This window comes from Maniola hyperantus, chromosome 11 (genome assembly GCF_902806685.2).
Source record: "Maniola hyperantus chromosome 11, iAphHyp1.2, whole genome shotgun sequence".
Lineage (NCBI taxonomy): Eukaryota > Metazoa > Arthropoda > Insecta > Lepidoptera > Nymphalidae > Maniola > Maniola hyperantus.
The window spans coordinates 14,070,073-14,090,215 of record NC_048546.1 but is presented as its reverse complement, the minus strand read 5'-3'; the positions used below and the strand labels follow the sequence as shown (position 1 = coordinate 14,090,215).

At 37.7% G+C, this 20,143-nt stretch overlaps 1 protein-coding gene across 1 annotated transcript; it reads left to right on the top strand.

Annotated features, from left to right (window-relative positions):
- The first annotated feature begins 17,786 nt into the window (after positions 1-17,786).
- LOC117986710 (GS homeobox 1-like) lies at positions 17,787-18,711 on the top strand. Its single transcript, XM_034973582.2, has one exon. It carries the CDS (start codon positions 17,812-17,814, stop codon positions 18,709-18,711), a length of 900 nt encoding a protein of 299 aa, XP_034829473.1. The 5' UTR covers positions 17,787-17,811.
- The last annotated feature ends 1,432 nt before the right edge of the window (positions 18,712-20,143 follow it).

Sequence of the window (20,143 nt, the reverse complement as noted above, 5' to 3'; positions counted from 1 at the left end):
AAATACCGCCAACCAAACACGAGTCAAAGACGCCGCTACCTAAATACGGTGACAGTTTCACACACCAATACCTCCATACACCATAACCATTCATATCCACTGACACCCTAAAATCACCCCTAACGCCAACATAATAAAATCCACTTCATTTCAGCCAGAAACCTCATAGTAAAGTACAAGGAAAAGCATTGTCTGATATTTCATATTACTCTACATTTTGAAAAGTAAAATGGCGATTTCATTGAGGAATTTTTCGCCACTCCAAAATTCGTGAATGAAATTTGAAGAGACCGTGTCCAAGTAATGAATTGTCGGTTTGTACTTTATGTGTAAGAAACTAGTGAGAAGTATTTTCTCTCACAGTAACAGATAAAGTATCGGATTTTATACGCATTCACTGTAAAAACACGTTACATAAGCTAACGGTTTTGATCATGTGAGAACTAAATACCTAACTTTACAGATTTAAACACCGATCGGTAGAACCGAAGGTAACCTTCTATGCCCATGTAGCTAATAATAAATTATTGACAGGTATAATCTTATATGTAATGGAAAATTCATGGGACTCATGAGACAATACATGGTCGCTAACTAGTTATCTAATGAAGCTCGCAGATTCACTCAGCGAACGATGGTATCATCAACAGCCTGCGCTTGGAGATTTTCGGCTATTTCAAAATTCTGATGTTTACCAATATACTAATTAGCTAACATACTACATTTTGAATGTAAACTGAACTAAACTTAGAATCGAAAAAGCGAGTGGGCTTCATATTCGGGGGGTCCGGAGTTCGATCCCGGCCACGCACCAACGCTGCACGCACCTCTAACTTTTCGGAGTTAAAATATCATTTTTTTTACTGTGAAGGGAAACATCGTAAGGAAACCTGCATATCTGAGAGTTCTCCATAATGTTCTCAAAGATGTGTGAAGTCTACCAATCTGCACTTGACCAGCGTGGTAGCTATGGCCAAACCCTTCTCATTCTGTGAGGAGACCCGTGCTCAGTAGTGAGCTGGCAATGGATTGATGATGATGATGAACCCGGAATCCAAAACGAAACCTATCGCATGGACTCCGTGATCAAATTCGTAAGTTTTCATTTGATTTATTTTCTCTTCTAATTTTGTCACAGTTATTACAACCAAATTAATCTAAAAATATTCCATCATTGACTTCCTGTTCCCCCGGAAGTAAGTCAAATGGGTCACACTCCCGGAAGTGACGTCACAGTTCAATTTAGCCCATCAATATTAAACGTAATATCACTTTAAAAGCTCCATTATTTCACTAAAAGATTAATTTGGTTTTTCGTTTATTTTAAATTAGTTTTGTTTCATTATTGAGGTATGAAATGACCCCGTGTGGTTAAAGTGGAACGAATGGGTACCAGTCAACCGTTACCACACTATTATCTAAATAATATGTAAAAGGAAAAGGTGACTGACTGAGTGATCTATCAATTCACAGCTCAAACTGCTGGACGGATCGAGCTGAAATTTGGCATGCAGATAGCTATTATGACGTAGGCATTCGGTGAGAAAGGATTTTTAAAATTGCAACCCATAAGGGGGTGAAAAATAGGTTTGAAATTTGTTTAGTCCACGCGGACGAAACCGAATCCCATCCGAACACCATCGGAAACTAACAAAACCGGCCAATTGAGAGTCAGACTCGCGCGACGAGAGTTACGTACTACAGTCGTATTTTTTCGACATTTTGCACGATAAATCAAAAACTATTATTACCTATGCATAAAGATAAATGAAAATCTGTATTAAAATCCACTTGGTTATCTTCTTGGTTAACCTAGTTTGGGGGTCGAGGGTAATTTTAAGCAATGTTATAATTGGAACAAATAAAGAAAAAAAAACTTGCTTTGAAATTTGAAAATATTAATTATTTTGTTCATGAACATAATTTCATTTTTTTTTAAGTAATTACAAATTTATGATTTTCGGATGTTATTCCTTTGCTTATGCTGTAAGACCTACCTATTTACCAAATTTCATGATTCTAGGTCAACAGGATACCCTATAAGTTTCTTGACAGACAGACAGACAACAAAGTGATCCCATAAGGGTTCCGTTTTTCCTTTTAAATAAAATAAAATGTTTTTATTTCGACCAACGAGGATCATATTGGTGTTAGTAATTACACGAAACTTAAACCTAATTGTTAGTAATTATTAATATTAGTGTTAGTAATTACACGAAACTTAAACCTATTTGTTAGTAAAAAATCTATAACTATTTAAATTAGGACAGGATCGATTTGCCAGCACGTGAATCATACAACAGTGATTCAAGTACTGGCAGTCGATCCTGTCAGAAAATACCTTCAGGAGGCCATTGGGGCTGGACCGGACTCTACGCAACAGGGATGTGCACCGCTTTCGCATAGTAGTATAAAAACAGTCTACATGCGCCTCGGCGAACATCCCTGACGCGCTGCAGAATCTGGGCAGCCCCATCAGCATCCTGAATGCATTATTATATTGTACACGCAGGGCATTGTACTGTTTTTGCGTGTAATCGATCCACAGGCTGCTCGTGTAGAAGGAGGTGCAATATGCTCTGAAAAGAGTGATTTTGACGGCTACAGAACAACGAGCAAACCTGCGGACGATCATGTTCGCCCTAACAGACAACGCCCAAACCTGCGGACGATCATGTTCGCCCTAACAGACAACGCCCTGCGTTCTCTCTCTTCCTTTTGAGGTACGGAACTCTAAAATTGGGTAGGTAGGTAACGTGAGCAAACGCTCACGATCTCATTTTGTGTAAAGGTCAAATCCAATTGACAGATCCAATATCGTCGGAAATTACACACATTCAAGAGTGACCTTCATGCCTTCCTACTTAACAGAAAATTTACTACCTTTACAATTTTCCAAAGGGTATTTTTAGGGTTCCGTAGTAAACAAGGAACCCTTATAGTTTCACCATGTCCGTCCGTCTGTCCGTCCGTCCTCGGTTAATCTCAGAGACTATTAGTGCTAGAAATCTGTAATTTGGCATGGGTATATTAATCACGCCGACAAAGAGCTGAATCAAAAACATCATTTTTCGATTTCTTGATCCGTTTGTAAAATATGACGTTTTAAAGTGCTACTTTTTATTAGAGTCAAGTGTGTCCCCCCCCCGTCCCCCCCCCATCAGCCAAATGTTAGTAGGTATATAGGAACGTGACAAAATTCACAGCAGTAGTATATACATACTTATAATCAATTATAAAGGAAAACTATCATGGCTAAGTAGGGTTCACAGGTTAAAGAGTTACCTATATCTGTTTTTCGAGGATTGTGACTACGGAACATCCGTTGAGTACTTTTAGTTAGTAGCTCAGTCAGTCAGTCAGTTAGTTAGTCACCTTTTCCTTTAAATATTTAGATTACCCCAAAATATACTAAATCTTTTTTTTTTTTTTTTTTTTAATACAATAAAACTTAAAGCTAGCCTTATCTAATTATCATGACCGCGTGGAATGGTGCCAAGAATACTGGCTGCATTTCCGCGCTGGACAGCCAGGCTGATCCGCTGCGCAAAAAATGAGCCAGCCCTTCTGTCACCAGTAGAGGCTATTAATCGCGGTGAAATGTCTCGTAAAAAATTTTTAGCACTAAGACTCCATGGCCCCAAATCTTAGCCAAAATCAAATATCACAATCCCAAACTCCAAAGGCTGTCAAGCAAAAAATGAGAGATAGTCAACATTCGGTCACAATCCAATAAAAGGTCAGATCCGATATCATGCTGAATGAGATTACGTTCTGCTACACCTTTACATCAAACATAACCCTTTCAATTCCACCTCTATTTGCTGAACACCGGATGTAACGCCCCGGGACACGGATATCACAATATTTTGCCTGTACTAGTGCGTATGATTAGCTATGAGCTGTTTTTTTAAAAGAATACTAGCAAAGTTTATCATGCTGACTATTATCCCCCTTTGCCTTTCCCCTCCATCTAAACGTAAAACTTTTGCTAGGAGTAGGTACGAAAATAGTGCAACGGATGGGGTTTGAACCGACGCGGACCTGTTTATCGGTTTTTCGAACCATGTGCCCTGCCCATTGCCACTTCAGCTTCGCAACCCGTTGAGCTATGTCGGTTACTCTAGTTCCGCTACGGATCTCCTCATTTCTGATTTGATCACGTAGAGAAAATCCGCACATAGCTCTCTCCATCGCCCGCTGAGTGACTCTGAGCTTTCTTATGAGGCCCATAGTTAGCGACCATATGTTTTTAGGCCCACCGGCTGAGGAGCTCTGCTAAGGTCATCAAATAAACTTTTATTGAATAAAAAATATGGGCTATAACGAATAGGTATGTAAGTGTAAATAGAAATGTTAACCCTTTGGAGTGGCACCTCTATTTGCCAACTACCGGATATAACGCCCCGGGGTACGGATATTGGAGCTTTTTGTATTTTGTTACTTGTAAAGTCTTCAAAGATCCTTCAAAGTGTGCAAAATGAGTGTTCATATTGCCAATAATTGCATCCGGGTTAGTCCGGCAATTGTGATCTTTATACAGGGTGTAAATAGAACGCTGGCAAAAATGCGAGACAGGTGACAGTACTGATGATTACTGATATGATAGCATTAAAAACCGCAAAAAAATCCTATTCTTTTGTAAAACCGTAATAAGCTTGTAACTTCTACCCTCCAAAGTCCAAAAGTAATTTGTGGGTATGGGTATAACCTTTTATAATAAAATTCCGTAAACTATTCTGGACTAACCTTTAAACAAGTTTAAAACAAATTTATTAGAAGTATGCTCCTGAAAAAAACATATTACACAATTGAAGATTATTTAAATGATAAAATTTTTACAAAAAACCGACTTCGATACACAAACACTAAAAATTGAAAAATAATTTAATTTATTACCGAATATATTATGTATGTATACAAGAGTTAATATAGTTCCATAATAATATTTTTTGGTGCCGGTGCCAATTAGCTTTAGCTGCGCGAATCGTCTAGACTTCATATTTGTATGAGACTCCACAATGGCACCTCATTGGCACCGACCCCAAAAATTATTATTATGGAACTATATTAACTCTTGTATACATAATATATTCGGTAATAAATTAAATTATTTTTAAATTTTTAGTGTTTGTGTATCGAAGTCGGTTTTTATTTATTTTGTAAAAAAAATTTATTTGACAATTTTTAGTGGCCCTATGGAATTATGCTATGACTGGTTAAAAATCTACTGTTTACTAACACTGATCGCGAGCAATTTACTCTTATCCGTTGAGGAGTTCCAGTATCTATCTTCGAAGATGTTCATCAGATCTTCACCAAATTTAAATGGGACCAACTTTGAAGTTACCCTTTCAAACAAAAAAAAAGAACTTTCAAAATCGGTCCAGGCGTCTTCGAGTAATCGGGGAACATATATAAAAAAAAAAAGATTCCGACGAATTGAGAACCTCCTCCTTTTTTGAAGTCGGTTAAAAAGAGCGTGGATTTGACCTGCGCGCGCGGAACTGCAAATACTTTTTTATATATGGCATAATATTGTAAATCAAATCTTTGAAAAAAAGTGTTAAGTATATCTTGTACAATGGTAGGGAACCCTCCGTATGCGAGTCCGACTGGCACTTAACCGATTTTCTAATAAATAACGTTTTCCTTGTGTCAGGAAATGTCCTGCAGTATATGCTATACCTGGCGACACTAGCAGCCCCTCAACGAGCTATGACACTGCAAAGCGAGTGCGCAGAACTAATTGTGTTTCGCCGTGACATATCAGGATTTTCATTACGTACAATATAACGGGTAATATTATGTAATGTTATTCTTTTGTACGGACAATCAGTTATACCATTCTTTTAATTAACGTTATTACACGTCACTAACGTTTTAGCTAAGAAATAAATTGCCCGATATACTTGATATCTAATACTTAGGTACTAATATAATTTATGTGAGACTGGTAAGTACTAATTTTTATTTGCTAGCTTATGCCCACGGCTTCGTCCGCATGTACTAGACAAATTTCAAACCCCTATTTTACCCTCTTAGGGATTGAATTTTCAAAAATCCTTTCTTTCCAAATAAAAAAATCATCTGGTTTATTTTATTTTATTCAGATACAAGTTAGCCCTTGACTATAAAAAATATAACCTACTTTTTATTATATTAGTATTCGAACGCAGCGAGGGCTTCAAAAATAGATTTCTGAAGCAAAGAATTCAAAGGCAGGAGCGTAAATAATTTTGAGAAAGTGCTAGCTAGATGCAAGAACAAGAAAACTTTGAAGATTTTTTTTTCGGGTGTGTTAAGAACATTCAAATTTAGAATAATAATAATATTATTCCATAAGTAGTACCCATTTTGTAATTTAATAATTCGCAGCATAAAGATACAAGGCCTTTAAAACTCAATTATATCAGTCAGTTTACTTTTAAATAGATAAAGAGTTAAGAAAAAAACTATGTAGTTTAATAATGTCCTCAATTCTCCACGTTTGTCGTCCATTAGAAACACCATGCAACACTCACACGTGTTTAATTTAGCACCATAACACTAAGGGGGTGAGACATGAAGGGTTAATGACTTGGCGTGAAAATGGAGTGACTGATTTTGATTAAGTTAAACATTAGGTACCCTTATTATAAATGCAAAAGTGTGTTAGTTTGTTGGTTTGCTGGTTTGTCCTTCAATCACGTGCATGGGTATAGTTAAAGACCTGGAGAGTGACATAGGCTTACTTTTTATCCCGGAAAATGAAAGAGTTTCCAGCTTTTTTTTAGTTTAATCGACAATTTAAAATGGTTATCACACATAAACAACAACAAAGAACGTAGATTTTCCGTATTTTGGAAGACCCTCTATTTAATAATCACTGAGAAACAATTTATTTATGACCAAGTCAAATACGGTAGGTATTTATATAAAGCAGGTTGTTTTCGAGAATGGTCTTTTTAATGTCGCTGTCGTAAAAATATTTCCTCGCGGAAATGTTATGTAGAGTAATTTACATAGATTACTTTTCCCGGATACTTCTTTTATGACGATAAATTGACATTAAAACAATTTGTTATACGTTACTTGAAGATTGTTTTTGTCAATCAAATAATAATAAGTACCGTTTTTTATAACAAACATAATTGTCTTCTTCTAAATATATAAAAGGAGAAGGTGACTGACTGACTGATCTATCAACGCACAGCTCAAACTACTGCTTCGGGCTGAAATTTGGCATGCAGATAGCTATTATGACGTAAGCATCCGCTAAGAAAGGATTTTTGAAACAAACATATTTTCCAACACATATTGTTATTATTTATGTTAACAATAGGTATGTTTTAAGCAAATAAGTGATCATAGCTTATAAGTTAAGACTTCAGCTTCCTATTTGAACGATCTGAGTTTCGAACCTGGGCGTGCCTGGGCACTATGTGCGTTTTAAGCAATTCGGTAAGTAAATATGGAAAACATCGTAAGGAAACCTGCATGTCTAAAAGTTCTTCATAATATTCTTATAGGAACAAGTTCAAAAGTTAAATCCCTAACTAACCTACTTAACGAAAAATTAATTAAACAATTAAGCCAAACAATCGTAATCGATTCTACTTACCTAAACAAAAAACATATTATTTAGCAAAAATGTAATAGAACAGGCGAGTAAACAAAACGCAACAATCGCCTCTCAATCTAAAAAGGACACAATAGTCATAAAGGGATTGTCGACAAAGGCTAAAGAAGGTAGAAAGGTACAAAAAGGTATAAAAAGGTACAAAAACTCCGCTGCTAAATGTCACAATGCGAATAGCTATTATCGGTGGAATACTACAATAGCATTTTATTCGTTTGTGGTAAGGGTGACATTGTGCAAACGTAGGAACCTGGTACAAGCAGCTTAAGGTATAAACTGGTAGCGATTTTAGTAAATGGAAAATCCGTTTCATCCCAAAAGATATGGTTGACTGAAGGAAATCGCTACTAAGCGATAAAGCCGCCTTTTGTGAGCTTTTTCTTGCCTTGTTTTTTATATTTCTATCGTTTTATGTGTAGTAAGTATAAATAAGCAGTTCATCCATACATCCATCAGTCTGTATGTGCCTCTAGCTGGAGAGTGTACGTGGGCACAAGGGCGCTCCACAACACAAATAACATTTGTAAATAAATAAACTTAAAACTATGTACTAAGTTGTACCAAACTTCATCACAATCGGTTAAACAGTTGGGCCGCGAAAAGGTAGCAACCAGACAGACAGATAGAAACACACAGATTTTCGCATTTATAATATTAGTACATATGGATAAATGACTCCGATTGCCTGTCGTCGCATCAAATTACGTAACATGTATTGTATAATCCATACTATAATATTATAAATGCGAAAGTGTGTCTTTCTGTCTGTCAGCTAGCTTTTCACGGACCATCTGTTCAACCGATTTTGATAAAATTTGGTACAGAGATAGCTTGCATCCCGGGGAAGGAAATAAATTACTCATTATCAAAAAATTCCCACGGGATTGCCAAAAATCTAAATTCACGCGGATGAAGTCGCGGGCATCATCTAGTCTGAAAATAAAACTTTCCTACAGTCGATTGTGGAATTTCACACCTGTTGAAATAAACAGAAAGAGATCCGCGAACGCTTATACTTTGCGCCATACTCCTCTCGGCAGTTTGTCAAAATCTTAAGGCCACTTGGTTTGACAGAATCTTTGATTGGCCACCGCAAAGCGATTTATAGGGGGCTCATAGAGTCATGGGAAAGGTACAAGTGTTCATTGAGTTGGAAGGAATTATTATTGAGTTAAATAATGCATACTTCATCATTCCAGCCTGCGGATGTCCAGTGCTAAACATAGGCCTGTCCCAAAGAGCGCCATTATGACGGTCCTCCGTCACGTCACACCGGCCCGTGGACTGGGCGGACACATCTTCAGTTGATTTAAAAAAAATACCAAATTGGTCCATAAATCTCGAAAAAATCGGTGTAGGTACTTGGTAGGTACATACATTAAAAAAAAAACGGGGCGAATTGAGAACCAACTCCTTTTTGGAAGTCGGTTAAAAATACCAAAATCTGATCTCGAGACTAATAATTTTTCTCGGTATGAAATCCAATGAAACAAACGCTTTTGAAATTCGATTTCGATTGGAATTCTCAGAGTGAAATTATAATATTTGAGGGTGAATACTGAACAATTCCAACAACAACAGTATTATTGTTTACATTGATCAATTTCAGAATAAATTGAATTTCTTAGAATTAATTCGGAATATTAATTTCAGTACAAAGCTATTATTTTACAGAAAACTAAGAATGAATGTTATTATTGTGTTGCAATAATAAATCTTATCATTCAAATATTTTTAGTTTAACTGTTTGTCATCACGAGATATCCAGCTAATTCAAACTAAACTTTCCCGGTTTTAAAGCTACTAAGCTAAGAGCTTACTAAAAACGTATTAGGTATGCTTTTCTAGAGATTATGCTAAATAAGAGCTTCCTAGGTGTTATACTTTCAAGTTTCAAAATAAATATTACATAAACGTAAAAATATTGTGGAATTTTCAATGAATAAAAACCGGCCATGTGCGAGGGTTTCTTCTACTTACTACAGTCGTATTTTTTCGACATATTGCACGACAAATCAAAACCTATTAAGCATAAAAATAAATAAAAATCTGTTTTAGAATGTACAAGTAAAACTCTTTCATATGATACCCCCACTTGATCTACTTTAAAAGTTAAGTTGATAATCTTACTTTAAGAGTTGAAAATATTAATTATATTTTGTTTATGAAAACATTTTAATTTTTTTTTGTGATGCAACCACAAATTCACGGTTTTATAGATTTTTCCTCTTATATCTGCTATAAGACCTATCCCTACTGTGTGTGTGATTCTAGGTCAACGGGAAGTGCCCTGTAGGTTTCAAGACATACACGACAGACAGATAGACCTTGTTTAATTTTTTTTGTTTCACTTGGGAACTAGCTAACTAAAAAGCAAAAAAAATTAAGTGCTGAATGATGTCATTGTCTCTCAATGCAACTGGTATAAACTAATAAACGCATTTAACGGCGAATCAAATCGGCCGCCAAACGTACACGTGTGGCTCTAATTATGGGGATGAGGGATGACGAGTGGATCGCTATGTTGTGTGCTATATTGGGGGTTTTTCCTAAGGGATGTCCCGTAAGAGAAGTGCCGTTTTTGCAATAAGTTCTATTTAAATTTAATGTCTAACGCATGGCTGCAATCTGACTTGCTGGCATGTGATGATGCAAAGATGGAGCACGCTTGCTTAGTTGTCTATCCACTCTTGACTTGAAAATATATTATGTAGGTACCTATAGCAAGCAATGCATAAATAACAAACACCTACGATTTCCAATCCTGCATTCACAAACAAGCTTACAAAAATACAATGGCCTCCCACAATACTGCATGCCTCATTCATAAGTTATCAATGAACGTAGATATCCATGAATGAATGAATGAATGAGCTGTGCAGTAACAAGTGGACCCCGTAGTGGGTCGCGGGTCCAGACAGTGAGGCGACGCTATTGTAATGTCATTTATACTTTAGCAAAGTTAGAGTCGTCTCTCAAATAAGGGTTCCGTAAGTTGTCCAATAGCGATTAAGTATTTCGGTACGATTCTATACATATAAGTAGAAACTGATTAAAATAATGGGTTAATAAGACTGTCATTCCACTTTAGACAGCTTCGGCATTTGGCAATCATGCAGTCTCTTAAAATACCTACCTATATTATTTATTTTGCAAAGTTACGGCGGAACCCTAAAAACTGCAGGTTCTAAGAAGTTCCTTACCGGCCATTTTGCTATTTAAACGCGACAATATGCAGGTGGTCATTAAATTACCTTCCCCGGCTCATTTCCGTTCCGCCATTGTAGGGAATTGTTAATAAATTGACTTACGACGCTTTGCTGCGGCACTTGAAATAGTTGTGATAGAAATTGTATGAACTATCAGTGAATAGTTTGGAGTTCTTCTTGTAAATAGAGCCTCAATAGCTCAATCGGTAAAGGAGTGGACTGAAAACCGAGAGGTTGACGGTTCAAAACCCGCCCGTTGCACTATTGTGGTACCTACTCCTAGCACAAGCCTGACGCTTAGTTGGAGAGGAAAGGGGAATATTAGTCATTTAATATGGCTAATATTCTTTAAAAAAAAAAAAAAAATGGAAGATTAATTTCAAATGGCTGTTTTACGATCAAGAAATAATATATACCTACCTGCTTATAGTTTCCGGCAGTTAAATAGTCGCATCTAACCTACGATGCAATGCAAGTGCGAGCTCGCGCAGATACCTATTGTCCCATGCGCTTGTGTACGTATGTAGCACTCACACTAATGCAGTTGGCATACGTGGGATGCAGCGCGGCGCGCGGGCTGGTGTGTTCCGCTCTCTCACGTCACGCACCCCTCTGACGCTAAAAATGCTATTGCGACGCGTCTTGCGGCCAACATCAAGAACAACTATTTAATTGTCGTGGGCTATACCTGTTCTTTCATCACGTAGATTTTTTATTTAAGGGCGCCGTCAAATTTGCAGCAAAGCGCCGCGCGGAGGCAGCGTAGCTGCAGCGCTGCGGCCGCACTGTAAAGGTATAATTCCGAACCACGCTGCACGCAGCAGTGCTGCCGCAACAGTGCTGTCACCGGCTGTCACAGTCCTGTTGTGGCACTACTGGTCCCCATACAATCTCTATAAACTTACATTATGACATTACATTCCGAGCTAGGCAGCAATGTCGCGGCAGCAATGTAGCGGAACATTGCTGCCTAACTGCGGCAGCGCTGCTGCGTGCAGCGTGGTTCGGAATCATACCTTTACTCCATAAAATTTCGATCGATGAACTGATGCTGTTCACATCTCACTTAAATGCGCCAGACAGGTCTTCAAATAGATATTGATTTCGATTCCATAATAACCTATAATCAAATTAAACTCAGTCTTGAATTAACCAACCATAATGAAATTGTAGCATACGATACCTCAATTTATATTAAGGTTTATGAACCGTAACAATTTTATTTGGTACAATTATCTTATAATTATTAAATAAATCATAATTGCACTCCCACCTGGGCTCACAAAGCTTTCGACCCTTTATTATATTATTTGTAGCCCTATCTGTTTCCATCTGAAGAAAAACTTGTCATAAATTCAATCTTATTCCACGAAGCATAGAGTTCTATGTGATTTTTATCAGATGCTGAGGTATTGTCTAGGAGCTAGGGGACGGTATGTTTACAGCGCTTTTACCGCTACAAAATGTACACAGTAGGTACGAATGAAGTATCGAAAACCTAATAGTTTATCAACAGTACCCGTAGTACAAGATTTTACGTCTCACCAAACGAAACCAAATTCGAGAGTCGAAATACTTCCGCGTTACAGTAAAATGGACCTAAACAGCCTTGAAATGAAGTCAAATATTCAATGCCACTGATTTTAATTTCGCAATGTTTCCGCTTGGAGCGCTGGCTGTAGAAGTGTAGACAAACTTGAGCTTTAAAACAAGGCTTTTAAGATCCAGTTTACTGTAACGCGGAAGTATTTCGACTCTCGAATTTGGTTTGGTTTGGTGAGACGTAAAATCTTGTACTACTAGTACAGGTCCAAAAACAATTAAGACATTGTTACAAGCCCTGCAAGTTTCGGGTATTATTGGAGCCATTATGTTGAAATCGCAAGCCTAGCGAATTATATCACAACCCAGCGAAGTTTTGGTCTGGTGGGAGGCCTCGGCCGTGGCTAGTTACCACCCTACCGGCAAAGCCGTGCCACCAAGCGATTTAGCGTTCCGGTACGATGCCGTGTAGAAACCAAAGGTGTATGGGTTTAGTAAAAACTGCCATACTCCTTCCAGGTTAACCCGCTCCCACCTTAGACTGCATCGTCACTTACCATCAGGTGAGATTGCAGTCAAGGGTTAACTTGTACCTGAATAAAAAAAAAAAAAGTGTGGTTGTTGGTCACCCCGCAATGGAATAATGGATCGACGTGACGTGAAAACTCAGAGAGTTTAAAACGAACTAATCAGAGGACCAAGGGAAATAATTTAAAAAAAATCCTCTGACTTTTTGGAGTTGAGGAGAACTAGAGTAACTGACATAGCTCAACGGGCTGCGAAGCTGAAGTGGCAATGGGCAGGGCACATACTTAGTTCGTACAACCGATAGACGTTGGGGTCCCATAGGTGCTGGAATGGCGACCTCGCACCGCAAGACGCAGCGTTGGAAGACCCCCCCTCCCCACTAGATGGACGGACGACATCAGACGAGTCGCAAGGAGCCGCTGGATTCAGGCGGCGCAAGACCGTGCCATGTGGAAGTCCATACAATAGACCCAGTGGCGTGCACAGGGTTTGAAGCCAGGGTAGGCATTAGTTAGGTGAGAACCTGTTTACTGGCAGGTCATAATGAAAAATATGCATTGAGCTATTATAACTGGGGTAAGCAGTGCATTTATGCCTCTATGACCAGCACGCATTGAATAGACCTACCTATGTCCAGCAGTGGACGTCTATCGGTTAATGATGATGATGTACGCACTCTATGAAAGAGTACATGCGTAGTACGCAGGATTATAAACATAAAAGATTACCATCAGACTTCAGCGCGAGTTCGTCCTTGTGTGAATAAATAGAGCACCAGCTCTATGGCTAGTATCAGGCAATGTTTGCGATACATTGTTAACTCCGCACTATTGTCCGCTTTTCTATCACGATTCGTGATCATATTTGGCTTCGACAGATTTTTTTAACAATGGACGGAAATTCTGCCAGAAAAGGATTGATTTTTTGCGCTGCCATCTTTTGTGTGATTCTATGAGATGCCGTGATAAAATTTGTAAACATTTCGCCATAATATTATCTGTCTACAAGAACTGACGTTGCCGAAATTATGTTAAAAAACTGATAAAGTACGGAAGAATACGTTTAATAAGATAGTGTTTCATAGCCATGATAGATGCTAAAAACTTTGGCGGCATCGATATAAATGACAAAATTTGGTCAAGCGAACAAAACTTTTCACGGTTTAGAAACCAAATTAATCAGCGCCACCTCTTAGATACTAACTAACTGATCCCCGCGGCTTCGCCCGCGTAGATTTCGGTTTTTAAAGATTCCGTATAGCCTATATCACTCAGGAATAATGTAGCTTTCTACTGGTGAAAGAATTTTTAAAATCGGTTCAGTAGTTCCAAAGATTACTCCCTACAAACAAACTTAACGACATTACCTCTTTATATAATAAGATATAGAAGATATAGATATAGAAGATGAACGACTCGTTTGAAATCCAGACGTCACTGAGGTTATATTGGTGCTAAAGTACCACTGAGTCGGTGCCATTTTGCTTGTTCAATGACCCTGTCCATACGAAGTAATATACAGGGTGGCCGGGGATGTGACGTCTGAAAGAAAAATTTAAATACCTTATATTAAGGGGTATCCAAATCATCCCTATGTATGTTGAGCGATTTTTAGTAGTTTAGGAGATATGAATTTTTAATGATTTTTTCATAATTTTCATCCGTCAGTGGTTTTTATTTTTTTCTCGTTCTTTTTCGGGCATGTTTTTTTGTCGTAACTACTAAACATGAACTTAACTATTGCCTAAAAATTACGGTTAATTACGGTAATTAAAAATTCCGCGTACCTACTTACCTAGTTGTACAAACAGCTTATGAAGACTATGATATTGCTGCTGTGGTGTGGCTTAGGTCGTTGCAGCTATTAGCGAGCTTTCAATAATTAATTTACTGTACTGCAGTGCAGTGAAGGCATTTGGCTTAGTAGTTTGATGAACCAAGCCTATTAAGCTGTTCATAAAGTTAGGGTTAGGACACAAATAGCTCGTGTCCGCAACTACGTCCTCATGGATTTAGATTTTTAAAGATCCCATAGAATTTTTCAAAGTTCAGTGGTGAAAACGCCTTGCATGATAAGAGCTGTTATATTTGAATCCGTGAAAATACGGATATAAAAAATAGGACCTAATTCGGATATTGATTACGGACTAATCCGATCTCTGATCCAAATCCATTATATCTACGTCATAATGTCCGATTTGAATCAGAGGCACATCCGAGATATTCTCACGGATGACGGAAGTCGGATCTTGTGCGTAAGACCATACAAATATTTCTATGATTACTTCGGAACGTATTTTCACGGACTTGGATCGGATGAGTACGTATCCGCCCTTTTTTTTTTATTCAGATACAAGTTAGCCCTTGACTGCAATCTCACCTGGTGGTAAGTGATGATGCAGTCTAAGATGATAGCGGGCTAACCTGGAAGGGGTATGGCAGCTTTTATTAAACCCATACCCCTTTGGTTTCTACACGGCATCGTACCGGAACGCTAAATCGCTTGGCGGCACGGCCGAAGCCTCCCACCAGACCAGACCAGAAATTTAGAAATTATAAAATTCCAAACCCTTGCCAGGAATCGAACCCGGGACCTCCCACTAATAAGACCACAGCGCTCACGACTGCGCCAGGGAGGTCGTCGAAATTGAGGCCCTGAGGAAACCGTCATGTAAAATCTCAAGCTTCTAAACGTGTGAGTCAAATACGTTTCGGAAATGAAGCTGTCTTTAAAAGTTATAATGTACTAAAAAAACCGGCCAAGTGCGAGTCAGACTCGCGCACCGAGGGTTCCGTAGATACTCGGGTATTTTTTCCGACATTTTGCTAGATAAATCAATAACTAAGTATGATGCATAAAAATTAATCAAAATCTGTTTTAGAATGCACAAGTGAAGCCATTTCATATGATACCCCACTTGATATAGTTATCTTACTTCGAAAATTGAAAACACTAATTATTATTAGTTCATGACCACAATTTAATTTTTTTTGTGTGATGTAACCACAAATTCACAGTTTTCAGATTTTTCCCCGAATGTCTGCTTAGAAACCTACCTACTTGCCAAACTTCATGATTCTAGATCAACGGGAAGTAGGTACCCTGTAAGTTTCTTGACAGACAGACAGACAGACAAACAAACAAACAAACAAACAAAAAACTTTATATGGAACATGAAAAAAATCATGTGCTAGGTTGCTCTTTAATTAGGATCTTTTATCTATTTATACGATGACCTCCCGGGCGAATCGATATCTCAAAACTGGCAATTTTCATTTTTCATCCATATTAGATCTTTAGGGGTCGAAAGAAGAAGTTTCAGAAGATTTTTAAGGCTCCGTACCCCAAAAGGAAAAGCGGAACCCTTATAGGTTCCGTTTTTCCCTTTGAGGTACGGAACCCCAAAAATAACCAGTTACTTTTACATGGGACGCAGACTCCCAGCATAATACCATAAAAGCACTAATAATTTCATTACAAGACCCATCACATAGCACTTAACGTTCAAAAGAATCCCAAAGAGTTACATTCAAATTAATTCTGACATTATAATAACACGAATTGATTCACAATTACTGCTACTAACAATGTTATTCATCCCTTTAATATTTCATAAACTAGTTTCTATAATGAGGGGTCTTAAAGGGCGGGGCCTGCAGTGCCACCCCCTTCGATTTCTTTTACGAGTATCAAAATCACGTGTACAGCAGACGGTACGTATTATAGGGTATTCATACCTAATTAATGCGCTTCTGATAGATGGATTTATACGTTTTGATACTTTTTTTTTTCATTTATAGACTAGCGCTTGGCTGCTTGGACCTGGTGATGTGATGATGCAGCCTAAGATTATAGTTTTGATTTTGATCTAAGTTTTTCTTTTTTAGTTTGAGTTGTCAAAAGAAAAAATTATGAAATCAGATCAACCTATCAACAAAAAAAATACCTACAATACCGTGGAGTTAGGCTTTTTAGGGTTCCGAACCTCAAAAGGAAAAACGGAACCCTTATAGGATCACTTTGTAGTCTGTCTGTCGTGTCTGTCACGAAAACCTAAAGGGTACTTCCCGTTGACCTAGAGTCATGAAATTTGGCAGGTAGTTAGGTCTTATAGTATCTACAAGTAAAGGAATAAATCTGAAAACTGAATTTGTGGTTACGTCATCATAATAAAATTAAAATGTGAACACATTAATTAGCATTTTCAATTTTCAAAGTAAGATAACTATACCAAGTTAGGTATCATGTGAGGATTTACCTGTACATTACAAAAGAGGTTTTTATTTATTTTTATGCATTATAGTTTTTGATTTATCGTGCAAAATGTCGAAAAAATACGACTGCAGTACGGAACCCTCAGTGTGCGAGTCTGACTCGCACTTTTTAAATTCCGTGAGTATTCTTTGATTTTCCGGCATAAAACAAATGTATTTCCTTGGAATGAAAAATAGGTAGGTATCTCTGAACCTGTCAAAATCAGTAAACGCATGAGCGACGAAAAGGTGACGATGGACAGACAGACAGATAGAGTCTTTTGGATTTATAATATTAGTAATCCATGGCATCCAGCCATGGATTAAAATTAAATCCATCTAAAACAGCAACCAAATCGAGTTTAATGAGACAGATATGAGGGATGTTAGGAGCCCATACAAAATTATTCATCGCTACTAAAATGTTCCATTCATAAGAATACAGTTTTTTTATTCAACTAGTACTGGGGCTGACGGCTCGCCGACAAAAGGGTGGGATGGGCCAAATAATTGCCAAAACGCTTCGAGTGAGGCCCATTGTGTTTATTTACAATGGGGTGCACTAAGTGGGGGTAGTTTTTGTAATTGTTACTTTACCAGATCTCACCCCTCGTAATCAGTCGCAGAGCAAACGGCAAAGCGAGAACTGCTAGCAAAAATGAACCGCTCATTTTTGGTAGACACGCTGATCAGTGATTCGAAAGACTGCAAGAAGACCGACATGCCCAGTGATCCTTTACACGCGTATACCAATCTAATGAACCACCATTTGGATACGAGGCCGAAGTTTCTTCCATACCCGTATCCAGGAAGCTTGAATCTGTTAAGTTTGGGACTACAGCATCAACAAAGGACGCCAGATTTATTCAGGCCTTTTCTAGAACATCTGAACTTCCGTTACCCCTTAATGCATCAGCTGCCTCGCCAACCAGAACAATATGAGACGAGTGATAAACGACAAATTGATGGGTATTTGAAATTAGAAGAGCCAGAAGCTGTTAACTTCGTCAGCCGAAGAAAGAAATCTATATCACCGTATCTACATCATCCCTATAAACCAACGACATCACCATCTAAAAGTCAAGGACAAAGATCACCATCTCTATCCAGTGAAAGCAGAAATGGAACTCCAAGCCCACCTCTAGCTCATCCCGAAGAATTACTACCAGGTTACTCTAAAGAACTAAAGCGATTACCATTAAAAGAAGATTCTAGCAAACGCATACGAACTGCTTTTACAGGTACACAACTTTTAGAATTAGAGAGAGAGTTTTCGATGAACATGTACTTGTCGAGACTGAGGCGAATTGAGATTGCTTCGAGATTGAAGTTGTCGGAAAAGCAGGTGAAAATCTGGTTCCAAAACCGTCGCGTTAAACTAAAGAAGGAGGAAAGTCCAATGTCCAATGATGGGAGAAGTAAGAAGTGTTGCTGCACCAAAGCTTCGTGCTCGAAGAATAATTCTTCGTGTGAAAATGAACAAGAACAGATTGATGTGGTCAGTGATAATGATTCTAGTTTTGGTAATGAAGCTCAGAATTTGTCGCGGTACTCTTGATTTGCTCTCACTGGTTATCAGTGTAGGTTAGTTTGTACAATAAATTTTATTATTGCAGTTTTAGCTAAAATCAGTGTATAGTTTTACAGTTGAATTGGATTTTTAAAATGATGAAAACTAATAAGATTTAATTTTGACTGGTCAGTAACAAAATTAACTACACTATTTTTCTGTATGACTGAGTTTATAGCATTTTTGATAAAACCTGCGACTTTGAGCTATAAGTAAGGGGAGACAAAAACAAGGATTGCAAATGTTGCATTGATTGCTTCAAACTTTTATAAGCTGTATAAACTGTTTTAATGTGACGATGTAAACAATATAAAGACAATAAAAATTTGATATGTAGAATTTTAAATTAAAAGTAATGTAAAGCATAAAAATTGTAGATAGAAATAATTTATACTTAATAGGTAGATTAGTTTGGAATGGTGACAGAAATATATTTTCGTAAAAATTTACTTCACGTTAGATATAAATAAAATTATATAAATGGTACTTCTTGTTTTTTTTTATATTCTACTGATAGGAAAAAAATACCACATCTAGTATAAGTGACTGAGATCAATAAGGCGTAGGTACGATGACTTTGCTTAGGGTTAATATTTAGCTAGTTTTAGTAGTTTAATATTTTGCTTAGCTTTAATATTTATTATTATTATTCAGATACAAGTAAGCCCTTGACTGCAATCTCACCTGGTGGTAACTGCCTGGAAGCGAGCTAACCTGGAAGGGGTATGGCAGTTATTATTAAACCCATGCCTCTTTGGTCCTCTACACGGCATCGTGCCGGAACGCTAAATTGCTTGGCGGCACGGCTTTGCCGGTATGGTGGTAACTAGCCACGGCCAAAGCCTCCCACCAGACCAAACCAAAAATTTAGAAATTGTAAAATTCCAAAAACCCTGCCAGAAATCGAACCCGGGACAACAAAATAATAACAAAAAACAACAATATAAGACAAGGGACAAAAAAATAAGACCACAGTGCTTACCAGTGCACCAGGGAGGTCATCAAAATATAGAGATATAAATCCTGTCTTGTCTGAGTAAAGTCAAAGTACGCTTTAAAGATCTGAGCTTTATCCTTAGAATAGAAGGCCGCAAGCAGGTTCCGGGCTACGTTTACGATTGGATGTATTCCTAAATCGGCCTTATTAAAATTGACTCTCATATTATGAGGCAATTTCTCAGATTGGTATGGTCAAGTTGCTTCGGTCATAGCTAGTTGGTATACTTACTGCCAAAGCCCTATTTATCACTCATCACTTTTCAGTAAACTTAAAGAAAAGCCAAACTAGTTGCAGATCAATAATTTCTTTTCCTTGCCATCATGTGAAATGATTTCTGATTTGAAAAAATACATAAGTCAAAGTCAAAGTCAAATGATTTATTCAAAATAGGTAATAAATTACTCGTATTGATGGTCTGGT

What these genes read in the sequence shown, in the direction of transcription:
- LOC117986710 (XM_034973582.2), top strand. Translation starts at nt 17,812, where the DNA reads ATGAACCGCTCATTTTTGGTAGACACGCTGATCAGTGATTCGAAAGAC.